Consider the following 17,499-nt stretch of genomic DNA (forward strand, 5'->3'; position numbering starts at 1 on the left):
ATGCATGCACACATGTGCACTCACATAGACATATACGTAGGCACATGTGCATGCACACATACCTACCTATGTGTGTATACATACACACAGGACAACAAATGAAGACCAGAACCGAGGTCTCTTGACTTTCAGTCTAGGGCACTTCTGAAGGTGACTCACTCTGCCTTGCCACTCCACCATGTGCCCTTGGCTGGCTCAGGCCCCATGAACAAATATCTAAGAGTGGCTATTTCACTGTTGCCAAATCTAGCAGCAGTTCATGTCACTCTCAGAAATGTCAAGAGCTGCTTTCAGTGGCCACCGAATCTCCTCGATCCTTACCTTGTGCTCCCAAGGCAAAGCCTAAAGCCACTTGCAAAGTTAAGATAAAGAGAACAGCCAGGAGAGGGGTGGAAGTCAGCCATCCCCCCTAAGATCCCTTAACAATAAAATTAATAATAATAATAATAATAATAATGATGATAATATAATGGCAATAGCTAATACATAGTGCTTTCCATTTGCCAACACTGTTCTAAGTACTTTGTATGGACTAAGTGATTTAATCTTCCCCCAAACTCTATAAGGCAGGTCCTACTATTATACCTGCTTGCATATATAGATGAGAGAACTGAGGCACAAATGTCACCTAGGAAGTAAGGGCAGGGACAGGATTTGAACCAGATATTTGGTTCCAGAGTCCCTGCTCTTATTCATTATATTGAAAATCACCCAACTGTAGTTTCAAAAGTCTTTGTAGCACTTTCATATTTATGAAGGCAGAACATAACCATCATCTCATTGAACACTCACCATAACCCAGCAAGGGAACTGAGGCTCAGGGAGAGTTAGGGACTTTATCAAGACCACATGAGGACAGGAGGTGGCTGCGTCTACACTGTGCAGCCTGTGTTCAGTCTGTTAACCGTACATTGCCTCTCTTGTTTATTCACTCTTTCATCCAACTAAAAAATTAAATGATATTAAATGTGGCTGGGCCCCGTGTACTCTACACTCCCTCTCATTCTGTTCCTTGGGGTAGAGCTGCAGGAGAGGTACAAGTCACCTGCTTCTGGGTCCCAGCCATCTTTCCAGGGCATCCTAGGTATACCTGCTCTGTGACAGGAAGACCAAGTCAGACTTCTCTTGCTCCCTAAGTTGGGTAAGGGGCTCCTCTGAGCCTCCAGAGGCCTCAAGCTTCCCTCTGATTGCATGGAGTTATTACCGACCATTTCTCTGGGACTCATGTCTAAACTGTCTTTGGCCCACAGTAGTCCAGGCACAGCAATATAAATGGGTGCAAAGCAAGGCCTGGGTGGGATTTCTGGGGAAAGCCCTCATGTATCCCACTGGGCTCCAAGGTCCCTTTGATCATCCCCACCCCCATCTTTCATGGAAAAGAGGCTCCAGAAAAGGATGATGTAGAGACATTTATTCGATGTTTATGGGGCTGGTCCACGTGGGTCTAGATTTGGGACAGGGGCATCCTCAGGGCTGCCTGGAATGTCGCTGACAGTCACTGTGGCCATGAAGCAGTGCTGGAGAAAGCACTTGGGGTCCATAGCCTGCTCCTCATTGCAGTCCAGCCGTGGGTTCAGGAAAGGGTGATTCTGCCCAAGAGCGCTCACTCCTGGCACTTCCATCAAAGTGCCTGTATTCCCACCTTGGCAGTCAGGGGGCGCCTCCTCCTTGGGGTCTGGAAAACAGCAGGCTGAAGGTATGGGGTTTCCTCATGCAAACCTTCCTCCCCCACAGTCCCATACACCCTGGCTAACTTCCCTGAGTGCTTACCTGGGGTAGGACTGTGCTTATAGTCTTAAATTCATCATTTGCTTAACAAATATTTATTAACATACTACATCATTCACTAGGAGCTATCAGTGTTTCTTTTTTTTTTTAATTTTTTTTTTTTTAACGTTTATTTATTTTTGAGACAGAGAGAGACAGAGCATGAACAGGGGAGGGGCAGAGAGAGAGGGAGACACAGAATCTGAAACAGGCTCCAGGCTCTGAACTGTCAGCACAGAGCCCGATGCAGGGCTCAAACTCACAGACCGTGAGATCATGACCTGAGCCAAAGTCGGACACTTAACCGACTGAGCCACCCAGGCGCCCCGAGCTATCAGTGTTTCTAATGAAGTTAAAGTCTACTCGGGGAGACGGACAATAAACAATTGTTAGGAAAAATGAAGACTTGACCTTGACCATAAACCCATAAGATAGGTACTACTGAAAACTCATTTTATAGATGAAGATACAGGCTGACTACATAGCTAGCATGCAGAGAAGTGCTGGAAAATTTTAAAAGATACCTTATTCTCTTCTTTAAGAATAGATTCCACGACTCTCTTCAGCTACTGCTTTATTCTCTCTTCTTATATATGAGCTTGAAAGGAGGCTCGCTTGGCCTTAGTATTCCCTATTTCCCATTCATGACTTATTCTGCTGTAATTGACTTAGGTACTTCCCCCAACTTGCCTCAAAATGTTTTGTCACTAAATCCCATGGTCACTTACAAATCCTTATCTCCCTTGACTTATCAGGAGCATTTGACACAATTGAGCATTCCTGCTTTTTTGAATAAAAAGTGCATCAGGTGTTCAGGGGCACCTGGCTGGCTCAGTTGGTAGGGCAGGTGGCTTTTGATCTTGGGGTTGTGGGTTCAAGCCCCATGTTGGAGGTAGAGATTACTTAAAAAAAAAAAAAAAGTGTATCAAGTATTCAAGCCAGAAATGTGAGTCCTGCAGATTCCACCAATCACCATCTTCCATATTCACCCATTTCTTTACATCTTCAAGGCCACCACCCTCAGTCACATCTTCTTCCTCCTAGACCAGTGGAACAGCTTCCAGTTAGACCGCCTCCAATCTATCCTCTAGTTTGTGGCCAGAGAGAGCTTTCTAAAGTCAAGTGAGTCCACGTACTGTTTTTTGTCAAAAGCCTTCAATGTCTTCCCATTACCTGCGTCCTTGGGGTCATATTCAAGGCTCTTCATATACTGGCCCAATCCCCCTTCTCTTTAGCTTCATTACTCTCACCCTTCCCTTAAGAATTCTACACTTTGGGTTACCAAGGTTTTCATTGTTCCCTAAACAGTTTCATTCCTTCACATCTCTGGTTTTTTGCTTATGCTATGTCTTCTGCTTGGAATGACATTTTATACCTTATCTGTCTAGAAAACACCTATGCTTTAAAAGACCCATTGATGGGGGATGTCCAGGAAGAATGATGCCTTCAAAACTAAGGGAAGAGTGAGTTTCAAGAAGCAGGCTGTATTGGACAGTGGAGTTGGCTACCTAACATACATCCCACCTCTTCCCACCTGTTAATAGCAATTATATTTGGGTGGTATTGGCCCCATCCCAGCTCCAGTTGTGGGGCCTGGGTGGTCTGAGCCAATCGGGTAATCCCATTCCTTTGCCACATGGATTGGCAATGGGTGCATAGCATTTCCCTGGGCACAGTGATTGGTTTAGGGTTGGACACATGACCTTAATGGTCCAGTAAGAGTAGAGCTCACACCTTCCCCCTTGAAAGAAGGGATAGTTCCCTCTTTCTTCTCCTGGCTAGAAGGAAACAAAAAGCTAGTGGTCCCAGGGACTGCTGGTAGTCAACTTACTACCATAAGAAAAGTCAGCCTGAGGAGTAAGCCAACACAAAATAGAGGGTAAAGCCGAGAGAATCTTAGAGGATGGAGACACAAGCCTAAGGACATAGTGAACTTCTATTCAAACCATCCAGAAAGCCCACCTGACTTTTGGACTTCTCACCCACAGAGCCAATAGATTTCCTTTGTTTTCTTTTGACCTTTCTATTTTTTAACTAATTTAAGACTCATAAGAAGTTACAAAAATAGTAGAGAGTTACAGTTTACCCTTCACCTAGCTTTCCCCAATGGTAAAATCTTAAATAACCACAGAATAACTTCAAAACTAGGAGACTGACATGGATACAATATGATGAACTAAACTACAAATCCTGTTCAATTTTTACCAGTTTTTATATGTACTTTTTTTTTCTTTCTTTTTTTTTTTTTTTTTTTGGTGTATGGTACTATCAAAGTTTATCACATACATAGTTATATAATCACTGCCACAGTCAGGATAAAGAACTGTTTCATTACCACAGAAAAAACTTCTTCATGCTATGTCTTTATAGTCAGACCTTCCTCCTAAACCTAACTCCTGGTAACCACCAACCTTTTCTCCATTACTATAATTTTGTCATTCCAGAAGTGTTATATGAATAGAAGTATATAGTATACCACCTTTTGAGATTGGCTTTTTTTATTTGACATAATACCCTTGAGATCCATTTAATTGTTGTGCGTATCAATAGTGCATTCCTTTTTATGGCTGCATATGTGCCATTGTATAGTTGTACCATCTGCTCATTGAAGGACATCTAGGTTGTTTCTAGTTTTGATCAATTACAAATAAAGCTGCTATGAACATTCATGTATAGGCTTTGTGCAGACATACATTTTCATTTCTCTAGGATAAACACCTAGGAGTGTGATTGCTGATTTGTATGGTATAGTGGGCTGAATGGTGGCCCCCAAAGATATCAGGTCCTAATCTCTGGAACCTGTGAATGTTACCTTATATGGTAAAGTTTTGCAGATGTGATAAAATTAAGGGTTTTGAGATGAGGATATTATCCTGAATTATTATTTAGGTGGGCCCTAAATGCCAACACAAACAACTGCCTTTATAAGAGAAAGGCAGAGGGAGATGGACACACGCAGAGTGATGTGAAGACACATGTAGAGTGTGTGATTGGAGTGATACAGCTATAAGCAAAGGAATGCTGGCAGTCACCAGAAACTGGACAAGGCAGGGAATAGATTCTCCCCTGGAGCCTTTGATTTCAATCCAGTGAAACTGATTTGGAATGTGAGATAATTAATACATTTCTGTTATGCTAAGCCACCAAGTTTGTGGTCATTTGTTACAGGGACTGTAGGAAACCAATACGTATAGTAAGTGTATGTTTAACTTTATGAAAACACCAAGCTGATGGATGATGAGAATGGCTGATTAATGATCTCCCACCAACACCTTTTAGAGGGAAAATTGAACTCTTGTCTCTCATTTCCCCCCCCCTTTTTTTTGTCTCTTATTAAACGTACCTAGGTCAGAATATCACCTCTACACTTACCTCATTCACCTCATCTGCAAAATAGGGTTGATAATAACCACTTGGCAGAGTAGTTGAGCTGGTTAAATGGGATAAGGTGTTTAAAGCATAGCACCTAGCACAACAGTAGGAACTCAGTCACCCTTCTGATCAAGCTAGTTCCTCACAAAGTACCAGAGTAAGAAAGTTACGGTCTTTGTTGCATCCTGAGTTTGGGTGATGGGATTGGTGTGGGTGTGATGGGATAGTACAGAATGCCTGAGCAGCAGAAAGAACCTATTTTCAGAAACTCAGGTCCATTCCCACTGTGCTCTTACTAAGGTTCTCACTCCCTACACTGCCCGTGTCCCCATAGTCAGATATCATGGCCCCAAGATACAGTGCAATAATCGTAGTCTTTAGAGTCCGGGAGATTGGGCTTGATACCTCAGCAACACAAGCTCACTAGCTGTGTGGACTTAGCTAATTCACTTCCCTTGGCTAAGCCTTGGTTCCGTCTGCTGTAAAATGGGGCTGATGGTCTCTCCACATGTCCTACCAGAGAGGGAGACAGAAGTGAAAAGTCTTTCTTTGTGAAGGGTAAAGCTCTGATGAATGTAAGATAGTGGGCTTATAAACTGTCTCAGATGCAGATGGGGTGTCTGAGTGGCTCAGTCGGTTAAGCATCTGACTTCAGTTCAGGTCATGATCTCACGTTTCATGGGTTCAAGCCCCGTGTTGGGCAGAGATTACTCAAAAATAAAATCTTAAAAAAAGAAGAAGAAGAAGAAGAAGAAGAAGAAGCAGCAGCAGCAGCAGCAGCAGCAAAAAGCAAGAACACAACTGCCTCAAACCCTAGGGACTGAATAATCTACCTGGTGGCTGAGCAGTGAAAAGTAGGAGGGTGGTTTTCATTCACACGGCCAAAGAATGAACTATATCTCCTTGGAGTCAGAAAGGTTTGGGGGATAAAACAAGGAGAGGTAAGAGAAGCAGGTCATAAGCAGGAACACCTCACACACCTGGCCTGGCAACACAGAAAGAGTAGGACTTGGGAGGCAGAAAGACACATGTATTTGAATTCCAGTTCTGCAGTTTACAAGCTGTAAATCCTTGGGCCAGTCATCTAACCTCTCTGAGACCTGGTGTTCACATCTGTAAAAGGGGTGACAATCATTAACCCATTTGGGAAAATTAGATGAGAGAGTGCACATAAAGTTTCAGTGTCTGGCACATGGTGAGGACTTCCCTTTGATGGCACAGGGATAAGGAGAGGAAGGAGGGTGGAGGTCGAGTTGGTTCTGTCACTCACTCACTAGGTGACGCTGGGCCTCAGTCTGTAAAATCCTCATCTGTAAAATGGATAGCAATAAGATCTGTGCTCTGCCCAGTTATTTGAAGAGCAAATGAGATAGTGTATTTAGAGCTAGTTCATTCCTTTTAACTGTGATATCATATTTCATTATTCCTCTACTGATGGACATTTAGTTTGTTTCTAATTATAACAAGTTATCATGGATCTATCTTTACAAGCCCCTCCTAGTGCAACTATTTCTCTAAGGCAGATAATTACAGTGGAATTATGGAGTATAGGATGTGTGTGTATATATATATTTATTTTATTTTATTGTTTTTAGTTTCAATAGATATTGCCAAGTTGCTCCACAAAGTGGTTGTCCAAGTTATTCTCTTACCAGTCGCATATGACAGGATCAATTCCTCACACCTGAACTTCTCACTATTAATATGATCCATTTTTGGACTTTTGCCAGTGTAATTGATTTTTTTAAGTTTATTTATTTATTTTTTTAGTAATCTCTACCCCCAATGTGGGGCTTGAACTCACAACCCCGAGATCAAGAGTCACATGCTCTTCTGACTGAGCCAACCAGGGGCCTGCCAATGTAATTGTTTTTAAAAGTTACTTCATTCTTAAACTGCACTCTTCTGATTATTAGTAAGGCTGAGCATCTTTTCATGTGTACTGAGCATTTGAATTTCTTTTTTTGTAGATTATGTTTTTCTCATTTGTTTAAAGATGTGCCTGTATATTCTGGATATCAACCTCACCTCTACTTTATATATAGTTGATTCTCATAATTCACAGTAGTTATACTCTTTTCTTAACATTTATTTTTTTAAATTTGTTTCTTTATTTTGAGAGAAACTGAGAGCAGAAGCAGAGGAGGGGGAGAGAGAGAGAGAGAGAGAGAGAGAGAGAGAGAGAGAATGAATCCCAAGCAGGCTCTGTACTGTCAGTGCAGATCCTGATGCGGGGCTTGGTCCCACAACCACAAGATCATGACCTGAGTCAAAATCAAGAGTCAGACACTCAACTGACTGAGCCACCCAGGCACCCCGCAGGAGTTGTATTCTATAAAGTCATCACAAACACTGAATTAATGAATACTGAATCATTGCTCCTGGGGAAATGCTAGGTTAGGTTCCTGTGAGCCTCTGGTCACAACAGTTTTGTCATCTGACCAATACATGAATTTATTTTGTGTGTGTTTCTGTTTGAAGACACATTATTTAATATACATTGTTGATTCATTAACATTGAACTCATGACCAACAGCATTATAACTCCTGCCAAAACAAAGTTTAAAACACATGTGTTTTCTCCACAGGGCACAGCAGCCTTCTTATGCTTAGGAACAGTAGACAATAATACTTTGGCACTATATTTGGGGGCCATTTTAAACAGTGAAATTAACAAAAATCACAAAAATGCAAAAAACATGGCACTAAATATATACTTGTTTACAGTATGAGAGCTGAAAACAAGAAGGCAGAGTGTAGCCTTGTTTAACCTCAGCTGGGTATGTGCGTGATGGGCAACTCAAACTTTTTGCTGCTCTGCACATGTCCACATCCACAAATGACCTCAAAAACACTGTAAGTATTGATTTTGAGGTTACAGATAAATTTTAGCAAGTACACAATTTCACAAATATCAAATCTGTGAATAATGAGGATTGTCTATATGTGTGTATTTATGTTTCTAATAACTTTGCAGTCCACCACTTGTTTTGTAATGTTACTTATAATGTCTTTTGTCTTTTTAAAAACAATTTTTTTAAGTTCATTTATTTATTTTGAGAGAGACAGAGAGAGCATGAGCAGGGGAGGGGCAGAGAGAGAGGGGAAGAGACAGAATCCCAAGCAGGCTGCACGCTGCCAGTGCAGAGCCTGACACAGGGCTTGAACTCACAAAACTGTGAGATCATGACCTGAGCCCAAACCGAGGGTTGGACGCTTAACTGACTGAGACACTCAGGCACCCCACTTTTATCTTATTTTTATTTCATGTCTATTTGGATTTGATGAAGGCAAATTTGCCAATTTTTCCCTTATTTAAGAAAAATTTTTTAAGTGTTTAATTCAAATTCCTACATTTTAATCAGTCTGTTTCTGGACTCTTTTTAAATCTAGGGTTTTTCAACATTGGCACTATTTAATTTTGGGTTGCATAACTCTTTGCTGTGGAGTGTTGTCCTCTGTATTGTAGGATGTTTAACAGCATCCCTGGTCTCTATCAAGAGATACCTTCCCCAGTTGGAACTACCAAAAATGTCTCCAGACATTGCCAAATGTCCCTGGGGGGCAAATGTACAAATTAGCACTGCATTGCTAATTCTGTCTGTCAATTGCTGTGCCAATATCAAGCAGACAATATATCTTCTTAAAATGTCTGTTATCTGACAGGGTAAGTCCCTCGTCTCTTTCTTTTCCCTTTTTTTTTTTTTTTAAATTTTTTACTGTTTATTTATTTTTAAGACAGAGACAGAGTGTGAGCAGGGAAGGGGCACAGCGAGAGGGAGACACAGAATCTAAAGCAGGCTCCAGACTCCAAGCTGTTAGCACAGAGCCTAATGTGGGGCTTGAACTCACGAACCATAAGATCATGACCTGAACCAAAACCAAGAGTCGGATGCTCAACTGAATGAGCCACCCAGGTGCCCCTCTTCTTTCTTTTCCAAAATTGTTTTGTTTAGTCTCTCCCTTTACTCTTCTACATTAATTTTAGAACTAATTTGACAAGTTCCATGAAACATTTTGTTGGGATTTTTAAGATCTGATATGTCTATGATATTGAGCCTTCCTATCTACATACATGCTATATCTCCTGAGATAGTTTCTTTCATGCCTTTCATTAACTTCTCTGATTTTTTTCTGGAAAAGTTGAAGCCTGGGCTGTCTCTGGTCTCCCTGAGCTGTCTGGATCTAGGCTCAGGGCTTTCTTCCTATTCCCTGCCACTGCCTCCCATATTCCTGACTACAAGGGGAGCCAGAAGAATCCTTCCACCCTCATCCCTTCTGCTTTTCATTGCTCAGCAGCAGCAGGATTATTCATTGTCATCAGGATCGGAGAAGGGTTCTTGTGCTGTTGTTTGTTGCACAAGTTGTTAAGTTGGAAAATTAATCTTTTACAACTGAAAAAACCCTCTATCTTCTTCTGAAAGTTAGCTACTCCGCACCTTTCTACGTCCCTGATAATTGCCGCCCTTGCTTCTGCTTAGCTTAAATTCCTCAGGTCATGCCTGGCCTTATTTCCTGTGGGGCCCCGTGATAAATGAACCAGTCACTGCATAGCTCTTACTCAGAACTGCCCACACACTTTTACCCATTATTTACTCTAACCTGGAATGCCTTTCCTCCTTTTACCCAACCAACAACTTTGCTAACTCAGCACTCATTCAAATCTACTCTTGTTTGGGTGGGCAGAAGAGCATGATTCAAGGTAGAAAAACATGAGCTGAATTTCAGCCTTACCTTTTAAAAATTTTTTTTAATTTATTATTATTTTTTAAATTTTTTTTTTCAACGTTTATTTATTTTTGGGACAGAGAGAGACAGAGCATGAACGGGGGAGGGGCAGAGAGAGAGGGAGACACAGAATCGGAAACAGGCTCCAGGCCCTGAGCCATCAGCCCAGAGCCTGACGCGGGGCTCGAACTCCGGGACCGCGAGATCGTGACCTGGCTGAAGCCGGACGCTTAACCGACTGCGCCACCCAGGCGCCCCTTAATTTATTTTTTTAAAGTAGGCTGCCCACCTAACGTGGGGCTTGACCTCAGGACCCCAGTATTAAAAGTCACATGCTCTACCAACTGAGCCAGCCAGGCATCCACTCACCCTTACCATTTATTGGCTGTGACACTCTGAGTTAAGTCATCTAATCTGTCTTAGCCTCGATTCTCTCATCTCTCATCTCATCTGTAAAGTGGAGATAATAATACTCATTTTGAGTGTTGTTTGCCAAACCATACAGAAAGATCATTTGCCAGTAGGGACTTGTATCTTTCATAGTACCTTGCAGAGGTCGTAAAAATGTGTGCAATAAAGACTTATGAAAAAGCAATACTGTTTTTTGGGCAGGGGGCCTTTGAGGCTCTAGATGGCCTGTGCTAATGAAGGAAGGGGTAGTCCAAAAATTCAGATTATCGAAAAATAACTATTTAATTTCTGAACAAACTCAGTTTTTCTTATTAATTCTATTTTGGGACAATATTAAAATCAGTTTTCACTCTCTAAGGCTAGAATGAAAACATTATCTTAGCAAATCCACAAGATGGATTAATCTTTGTGTGACAAATAGAATCTTGACTATATCAAATTATTTTGATAAACATTGAGCACATGAAGAGCTTCGGATGAAAATGTTCAGATCATGACCCTCTTAAAAAACGTGTTGCTGCTTCAGGATATTCTAGGAACACTCGTGAAGCAAATATTTCGTACGTCACTTCTAAATATCTCCCCTCTGTAAAGGTGCTAGCCTGTTCAATACACGGAAATCCTGAGGCCTATTTCTTACCTGTAGGCTGTAAGCTTAAGCCTGGGTCCAACTTCGTGTGGGGCTTTGAGCTGATGAACAGGTAACAGAGCACACAGGCAGTGACAATGAAGGCCAGGAGAACCACTGCTGCTATGGACAGGCCCACAAGGGCTCCAATACTGGGGAGAGAAGACAGGAGGGAGCTGAGTGTCCGGAAGGGACTTGGGAGGCAGCCTGTTAGATGCGAAGTATTGTAGATATTATAGGAATCAGCTGGCTTCAGCTTTTGTTCTGTCTCTACTTGTCTCAGACTTTCTGCACCTAAGCATGAGAAAGAGCATTAGCTATACGCCAAGTACTCACCATACATGTAACATGACATGCTTCAGTGCAACCACGTAGTTGGGACTCAGTATGTATTCCCCTTCTTCTGTTCGCCTTCCCTCCCTACTTTCTTCAACCTGCTTCCACCCCAGGGAGCTGGAGATGGTCTTAAAGAGCCCTCCCCACGATGCTGTTTCTTAAAAAATCAAGACAAAGAGTAAGCCTTAGGTAAAAATCAGCTGTTCTTCCAGCCTCAAAGTAATTTCTGACCCACCCTCCAGTGGGTCATTGCACCAGTGTGGATTCCACATCTAGAATATCTCCTCACTCCTGTTCCTTCACCTCACCGTGGCTAAATAAATTATTTAGTCAATTATTACTTTTAAGTTTATTTATTTATTTTGGGGGAGGGGAGGAGGGGCAGAGAGAGGGAGAGAGAGACAGTCCCAAGCAGGCTCTGCTCTGAGATGCGGGGCTCGAACCCACAAGCCATGAGATCATGACCCGACGTGAAACCAAGAGTCGGACACTTAACAGACTGAGCCACCCCGGTGCCCCTGGCTAAATAAATTATTGAACACCCTGCAGTGGAATCATATAGAGCCATTAAAAACATATTTTCAAATATTATTTAAGGTCAAGAATAAATTCTGATGGGAAGATGTTTAGTGAAAAGACTAGGACACACTACTAAATATATAGCATAATGCCAACTTAAATAAACATAAACATTTACATAATTATACATCTGTAAGGTCGGGTAGAAATACATCAAATTGCTAACAGGCTCTCTCTGGGTGTAGCGCAGGCTGTGGATGTCCTGTCTATGTCCCATTTGGTCTTATAATTATAGAATATTCTGGCCAGAGTTTCAAATGCCAGCATCTGCATCCTTTTGCCTGAAAGCTTTCTTGGGCCAGAACAGTCTTCGTCTGTACATCAAGCAGGTCACAAGTACAGGAAAATTAATGCCTCCCTTCTCCCATCAGCACACAACCAGTGACTGACAGAAATTGGTATATAAATACCCTGGTATATAGATTCCCTGGCATATATTCCCTATATACCCTGGTATATAAACTGGTATATAAATTCCTGGTCCTCAGGTGGGATGACTCTGAGGTATAATTTCTGCAATGGCTGGCAGAGTTCAGCAGGTTTAAGCTCCTGTGACCCTCAGTGGTGACACACCATTGTTTGCTCCTACCCTTCCCCGCCTCCCCCACCGTCTACCGATGTTTTCTAGGATGCCTTTCCATATAAACTACTTGACCTCAAATTCTTGTATCTGAGTCTTTGGGGGGAATCCAAGCTAAGACACCTGATCTCCCATGATTTCTTTCCTTTTTTGTTTCTCTTGTCCCTTCCACATTTTCCACAGTGAACATGCAGTACCTTTTGGTTCTCATAAGTACTTTAATTAAACATTATTTCCTCTTTTGAGATATGCTCACTGTTTATAAGGAAGGCTTGTGCTCCAGTTGGGACCCTATACTTTCCATGGGACATCTGTGGCCACCTCTAAAAGTAGGGTCCTGGGGCGCCTGGGTGGTTCAGTCGGTTGAGTGTCTGACTTCGGCTCAGGTCATGATCTCGCGGTCTGTGAGTTCAGGCCCCGCGTCGGGCTCTGTGCTGACAGCTCAGAGCCTGGAGCCTGCTTCAGATTCTGTGTCTCCCTCTCTCTCTGCCCCTCCTCTGCTCATGCTCTGTCTCTCTCTGTCAAAAATAAATAAACATTAAAAATATTTTTTAAATAAATAAATAAATAAATAAATAAATAAATAAATAAAAGTAGGGCCCTTTGAAGAATGGGTGAGAGAGCTGGGGGAATACATCCTAGATTAGCAGTCAGTCAGGGAGCGGGCACTGTCTCTGATGGTCTGTCTGGGAACAGAGGAACCTGCCCCCAAGGACAGAGTCAGGAATGCCAGAGGAAGCTCTAAGGGGGAAATCTGTGCTTGGTATAAGATGAACTTCAAATGATTAGCATTGTCCCCAGGTGAATGCACTGCCTCAAGAGGTGGTAAGCTCTCTATTATTGCACAGGTTTGTGAAGAACACCTGGATAAGTACACTTTTCAATGAAGCTGGAGTTTCCTGCCCTGGGTGGGAAGCTGAAGAGCTGCTAGCCTTGTAGGATTTCACAGATCTACAAGTCTGAAAGATCACACTGTGTCCTCTAGGAAAGAATTGGAGGGGTAGTCTAACATTTGGTAGGGTTTTTGAGTCGGGCAGTTCTAAGTTCAAATCTGGGTTCTGTCACATGTAAACTGAAAAGTCCTACATCTCTTGACCTTCATTTTCTTTATTTGTAAAGGTTCCTTTCTCACCAGGTGTCCATAAAGATTAAATGAGGTGGTGTATATACAGTGCCTGACACCCAGTTCTGTCCTGCTGCAAGGCTGCTGCCTTTCGGCTCACATTCTGGTTAAATAAAAAAAAAAAATGGAGCTACTGATAGAGGGTGTTTGGAAAGTGGACCAGACATGTGATAGCACCAGCTGCTTCTCCACAGGGAGTCTTCACTTCCTGAGACACACTTTTAAAGACAGCAATTCTCCTTGAGCACTATACAAGGAAACAGTTGTTTACCTGGAGATCTTTATGTTTTTGAGGGCCAACTCTCATGAAAAAGGCCAAATGGAGTCTAGAGCCAAACAAGGTCTCCACCCTGCTATGGTAGGGCTCTGTGGAGCACACCAGAGGGTTGTTTCAGGGGTTAGAGCACACTGATTACCTGGATGTCCTGGGGACCCTCAGTTCCTCTCCTCCACTTTGCAACTGTCTATGATGTTTATGAACCACATTATGTCCAAGCCTAGGAAGAGTCAGCCCTGCACGCTAAACCTTTCAACTGCTCTTGAGGTCACAGAATTGGAGGGTCAGTGAGTATCTTTTCAAATGATCTGAGTAGAGCGGGTTATGAGAAAGCCAGGCTAGATTTAAACAGTTGTGCCACAGGACAGACCTGGACGTGGGGCCAGACAGGCCTGAGTTTTCATCCCAGCTCTGCCACTTGCTCTCACTAGGGCATTCCCAGATAGGAACTTAGCTCCTTGCAAGTTTTCTCATCTGTAAACTGGAGAAAAGATGTGCCAGGGTTGTGAATGTGTGAATTCATCTAACTCTCGGTTGATCCTAGGTACTGTTCTTTAAACCTCAGTCTGCCAATACATTGCTAGATGGTCTTGGACAATTCACTTCGATACTCCAAGCTTCACTTTCCCAACCTATGAACCAGGGAAAGAAACCTCCTTTTACTGAATATCTGCAATATGTATTAGTCACTCTCACATGCATTATTTTATTTCACTAAATCCTCACAACAATTCAACGAGATAGGTATTCCTATTGCTATTTTGAAGATGAAAAAAGAGACTCAGAGGGGCGCCTGGCTGGCTCAGTCAGAGCAGTATGTGACTTGGGGTCATGAGTTCGAGCCCCATGTTGGATGTAGAGATTACTAATAAATAAATAAATAAATAAATAAATAAATAAATAAACAAACTTAAAAAAAAAAAAACACTCAGAGGTAATTGCCCTAATTCACATAGCTATTAAGTGACAAAGCCAAGGTTTGGACAGCCTTCTAATCATCCCCAAAGTTCTATACTGTCTCTATACCTCCAAGGGAGGTCAGCACTGACATATTTCAGCACCCAGCTCAGTGCTAAGTACACTCAGTCTTCAGCAAATCCTCCATTGTTATACTCTAGGTGCATGACATATCTCTCTGAATGGACTATGAGCTCCTCGGGGGCAGGGAATAATTGATTTCTGTGTCACTATTGCCTAGCATTGCACCAGGCACAAAGCAAAGGCTATAAGGAATGAATGAATATATGGGGGAATAGAGAATAAATTAGTATAATTCCTCAGGTTACAGACAGCAGCCAAATGTGCAGGATCAGAAAACTTGGCCATCTGAAAATGGTTTCAGAATTACAGATTAATCAGTCTACAAAAAGTGGTATCTGTAATTGTCAGTGGCATATGCCAAGTTGATTTCACCTCTATCTCATTTGGTCCAAGTCAGAAATTGGGGCAATCATTTATCATGCTCTTCATTTGATAGATGCAAAGACAGAGGCTCAGAATGGGTTCTGCAGCAGACTGTCCTTTCCCACCCAGAGGGTATGCAGCCTCCGGTCACATACCTGCAGGAACAGAAAAAATCACTATCTACTGAGATGGCCCACGCCATTTTTGCTGATGTCTGTTTTCCAGAGCAGGCTCAGGATCACGTCCTATTTTCTGGGTGAGGCCTTTAGAGACAGAGAGACACTGAGACCCGTTGCCCTCTCAGCACCACACTTAGGCTCCAGGAATGTCAGTGCTGTCCTACCCACCCCCTCCCCTGAACAGGCAGGGAAACTAAGGTCCTACGAGTGGGGATCCACCCAAATTACACTTCTATTAATATAGCCTGAGCTGGCTTCTGCTGTAGCATTGTGCCACTGATGAACTTGGAGGCATCTCTAATCCCTTGGTCTTCTGCTTTAGCTCGGGAGTGGAGTACATCCCCAGTACCCACTCCAGGGCCTGGCACAACTAAGTGCTCAGTAAGGGGTAGCTGAAAGAATAAGTAAATATGAGGGGGAAGAAAGAATTGAACCTGGACTGGGCTGGGATTGACTAGGGATATAGTATGAGATGAGGAGTAGGACTTGGGGCTGAGGTCTGGGTGTAGGGCTGGACCATGTTTGGAGTCAGGGCTGGGAAGAAGAGCTGAGGTGGGTTGCCTGGAGGATTCAGGGGGAGGTTGGGTCTGGTGATCAGTATTTCGCAGTGGGTAAAGTCAGGGATGATGTTGAGCTGATGTTAGGATGGGGACCCTGGTTTGCATTTGAATGAGGGTGGAGTTTGGGTTTCCAGTGATTGTGGGAGAAGAGAGTGTGGTGTCAGGAAGAGGGTTGGTATGTAATCTGGGGCTGGTTTGAGGGTGGTGGAGTATGACGTTGGGAGTAGGGATGGAGTTGGGGTGAGGTTCAAGCTTAGATCTGAATGGAGGAAGAGGTTGCTGAGGGAGTTGGATGAGAGCAAAGGTCAGGATTGGGCCTGAAGGGCTAAAGGGCCGGTGGGGTCCATGCTGATGTCGGGGTGGGCATTTGGGTGAGGGCTCAGGGTTTAGCCCGCGCTGGGCCGAGGGTGCGGCGAACGGGCTAGGGCTGGAGTGGGGTTCTAGCTGGGGTTAGGGCCACGGCCGGCCGGTACCTGAGCCACCACATGTAGCTGTGCTCGTAGGGAAAGAAGCTGTGCGGGTCGTCGCAGCAGTACTTGTGGTCGCGGAAGCCGCAGCAGAAGACGGCGGCCGCCTCGCCCCCCGGCCGCGGGCAGCTGAAGCCACGCACCACCTCCTGCTCGGCGCTCACGTAGCTCGTGCAGGCGCCGCTCATCGCGCCCCGCGCCGGGCCCGCTGCCACCTCGGGCCACCAGACGGCTGGGCGAGGGACGAACGGAGACAGCACCGAGCCTGAGAAAGACCGAGACTGAGGGAGAAAGAAGCGGAGAGAAGCAGCGAGACAGGGAGAGACGCGGCGAGAGGCGCGGAAACGCAGCGGTTAGAGCTCTTGACTCCCCGAGGACCCAGAGAGGCAGCCAGGTACGCGGACGGGCGCAGCGGGAGGGGGCGTGGAGGAGGAAGAGGAGAGGGAGGAGGAGGGCGGAGGAGCGGTGGGAGTGGAGAGCTGCTGGAAGCGGGGCGGGACCCGGAGCCCGAGCGCGAGCGCGGGGCGGGAGTTGGGGGGGCCGGATGGGAGGGCGACCGGCGGAACCGGGAGGTGGGAGCAGCCCGGGGGAGCCTCCTGGGCGCGGGTCTGTGCCCGCACTTCCCCTACCCTCCCTGCTGCGTTCCCAGGTTATGCACGGGGGTGCTGGGTGCTCAGACAACACAAGTCCAGGGTGGCAGGGTGGGCATGGAAGCCACCGCCGTGGATTCCACACTTGGCGCTTGGGCACCCGCCTGGTGCTGGGCACCGTGCTCGACGCCGGCAGTTTCAGGGCAGTTCCAGGCTAGTGCGCGCCTCCGCGACCCCTCAGTAGCGTCAGTATGGGATATTTAACCGTCACACCAACCCAGAGGGCCAGAGATTTTCAAACCCATTTTATAAATGAGAGCTAAGCGCCAGAGAGGTCGTTTCCCCCGGTCCTCAAACCCTGAGATTTTAACCTGGGTCTGTCTAGTCCCCAAGCCCTTGTTCTTTTCCAGTGTGCCTCGTTTCCAGTGGACTTAAAAAAAAAAAATTCATTTTGGTTTATTCATTTTTGAGAGAGAGAGACAGAGCGAGCAGGGGAGG

At 44.4% G+C, this 17,499-nt stretch overlaps 2 protein-coding genes across 3 annotated transcripts in view; one reads left to right on the forward strand and one right to left on the reverse strand.

Moving 5' to 3' along the window:
* Nucleotides 1–1,394: 1,394 nt before the first annotated feature.
* SHISAL2A (shisa like 2A) lies at nucleotides 1,395–16,723 on the reverse strand. Of its 2 annotated transcripts, none has more exons than XM_047869599.1 (3): nucleotides 16,418–16,723; nucleotides 10,919–11,058; nucleotides 1,395–1,675 (listed from the first exon to the last, which is right to left on the reverse strand). In XM_047869599.1, exons 1-3 carry the CDS (start codon nucleotides 16,597–16,599, stop codon nucleotides 1,422–1,424), a joined length of 576 nt encoding a protein of 191 aa, XP_047725555.1. In that variant the 5' UTR covers nucleotides 16,600–16,723; the 3' UTR covers nucleotides 1,395–1,421. The 2 variants fall into 2 exon arrangements, with proteins under 2 accessions (XP_047725555.1, XP_047725554.1); XM_047869598.1 differs by having other exon boundaries at nucleotides 1,395–1,690.
* Nucleotides 16,724–17,499, forward strand: part of TUT4 (terminal uridylyl transferase 4) — a 217,202-nt gene continuing 216,426 nt past the window's right edge. The window contains exon 1 of the mRNA XM_047869584.1: nucleotides 16,724–16,805. The gene's annotated coding sequence lies outside the window, so the exon portion shown is untranslated. The remainder of the gene's footprint in view (nucleotides 16,806–17,499) is intronic.

The sequence above is a fragment of the Prionailurus viverrinus genome, chromosome C1, assembly GCF_022837055.1.
Source record: "Prionailurus viverrinus isolate Anna chromosome C1, UM_Priviv_1.0, whole genome shotgun sequence".
Taxonomy (NCBI): Eukaryota; Metazoa; Chordata; class Mammalia; order Carnivora; family Felidae; genus Prionailurus; species Prionailurus viverrinus.